Source organism: Pristis pectinata, chromosome 30 (assembly GCF_009764475.1).
Source record: "Pristis pectinata isolate sPriPec2 chromosome 30, sPriPec2.1.pri, whole genome shotgun sequence".
Classification (NCBI taxonomy): Eukaryota; Metazoa; Chordata; class Chondrichthyes; order Rhinopristiformes; family Pristidae; genus Pristis; species Pristis pectinata.
Window position 1 is genome coordinate 5,443,248 of NC_067434.1, and position 1,362 is coordinate 5,444,609.

General features: G+C 59.4%; 1 protein-coding gene across 1 annotated transcript; it reads right to left on the reverse strand.

The window, feature by feature from the left end:
- Positions 1 to 355: 355 nt before the first annotated feature.
- Positions 356 to 1,048, reverse strand: LOC127584558 (small proline-rich protein 3-like). The gene has a single exon (XM_052041331.1). It carries the CDS (start codon positions 1,046 to 1,048, stop codon positions 356 to 358), a length of 693 nt encoding a protein of 230 aa, XP_051897291.1.
- Positions 1,049 to 1,362: the final 314 nt, after the last annotated feature.

The window sequence follows — 1,362 nt, forward strand, 5'->3', positions numbered from 1 at the left end:
CTTCCCTGGTGCAACTCAGACTGGAGAATGTTAATTCTTAGGAACTAAAGCCATGTTTCCGGTGACAGCTCTGGGCAGGTATTGCAGTTGGATGGATGAGGCCCAGTTGCACTGATTCGCCTGTGATGGCCAGGAAGAGGCAGGCTGGGTAACACACCGGCACCCAGGCTGGGTAACACACTGGGGCCCAGGCTGGGGAACACACAGGGGCCCAGGCTGGGTAACACACTGAGGCCCAGGCTGGGTAACACACCGGATCACAGGCAGGGTAACACACTGGGGCCCAGGCTGGGTAAAACTCCAAGGCCTAGGCTGGGTAACACATTGAGTCGCAGGCTGGGTAACACACTGGGGCTTAGGCTGGGTAACACACCGGGCGCAGGCTGGGTAACACAATGGGGCCTGGGCTGGGTGACACACTGGGGGCCAGGTTGGGTAACAGACTGGGGCCCAGGCTGGGTAACACACTGAGGCCCAGGCTGGGTAACACACCAAGGCCCAGGCTGGGTGACACACCAAGGCCCAGGCTGGGTGACACACCAAGGCCCAGGCTGGTTAACACACCGGTCCCAGGCTGGGTAACACACTGGGTCCCAGGCTGGTTAACACACTGAGGCCCAGGCTGGTTAACACACTGAGGCCCAGGCTGGGTAACACACTGGGGCCCAGGCTGGGTAACACACTGGGTCCCAGGCTGGTTAACACACTGAGGCCCAGGCTGGGTAACACACCGGGGCCCAGGCTGGGTGACACACTGAGGCCCAGACTGGGTTATAAAACAGGACCCAGGCTGGGTGACACACTCGGGCCCAGGCTGGGTAACATGTCGGATCACAGGCAGGGTAACACACTGGGGCCCAGGCTGTGTTACACACCAGGACCCAGGCTGGGTGACACACTCGGGCCCAGGCTGGGTAACATGTCGGATCACAGGCAGGGTAACACACTGGGGCCCAGGCTGTGTTACACACCAGGACCCAGGCTGGGTGACACACCGGGGCCAAGGCTGGGTAACCCACTGGGGGCCAGGTTGGGTAACACACTGCATCACACGCAGGGTAACACACTGGTGCTCAGGCTGGGTAACACACTGAGGCCCAGGCTGGGTAACACACCAGATCACAGGCAGGGTAACACACCGGATCACAGGCAGGGTAACACACTGGGACCCAAGCTGGGTAACACACCGGGCCCAGGCTGGGTAACACTCCAAGGCCTAGGCTGGGTAACAGACTGGGGCCCAGGCTGGGAAACACTTGCACAAATGAGGTATCAGTAATCCCTGACTCTCCATCAACATCTGAAACTACTCTGTTGTCTTACTTTGCTTTCTGAGAAGAATCCAACAACCTGTTTGAACTA

What these genes read in the sequence shown, in the direction of transcription:
- LOC127584558 (XM_052041331.1), bottom strand. Translation starts at nt 1,048, where the DNA reads ATGCAGTGTGTTACCCAACCTGGCCCCCAGTGGGTTACCCAGCCTTGG.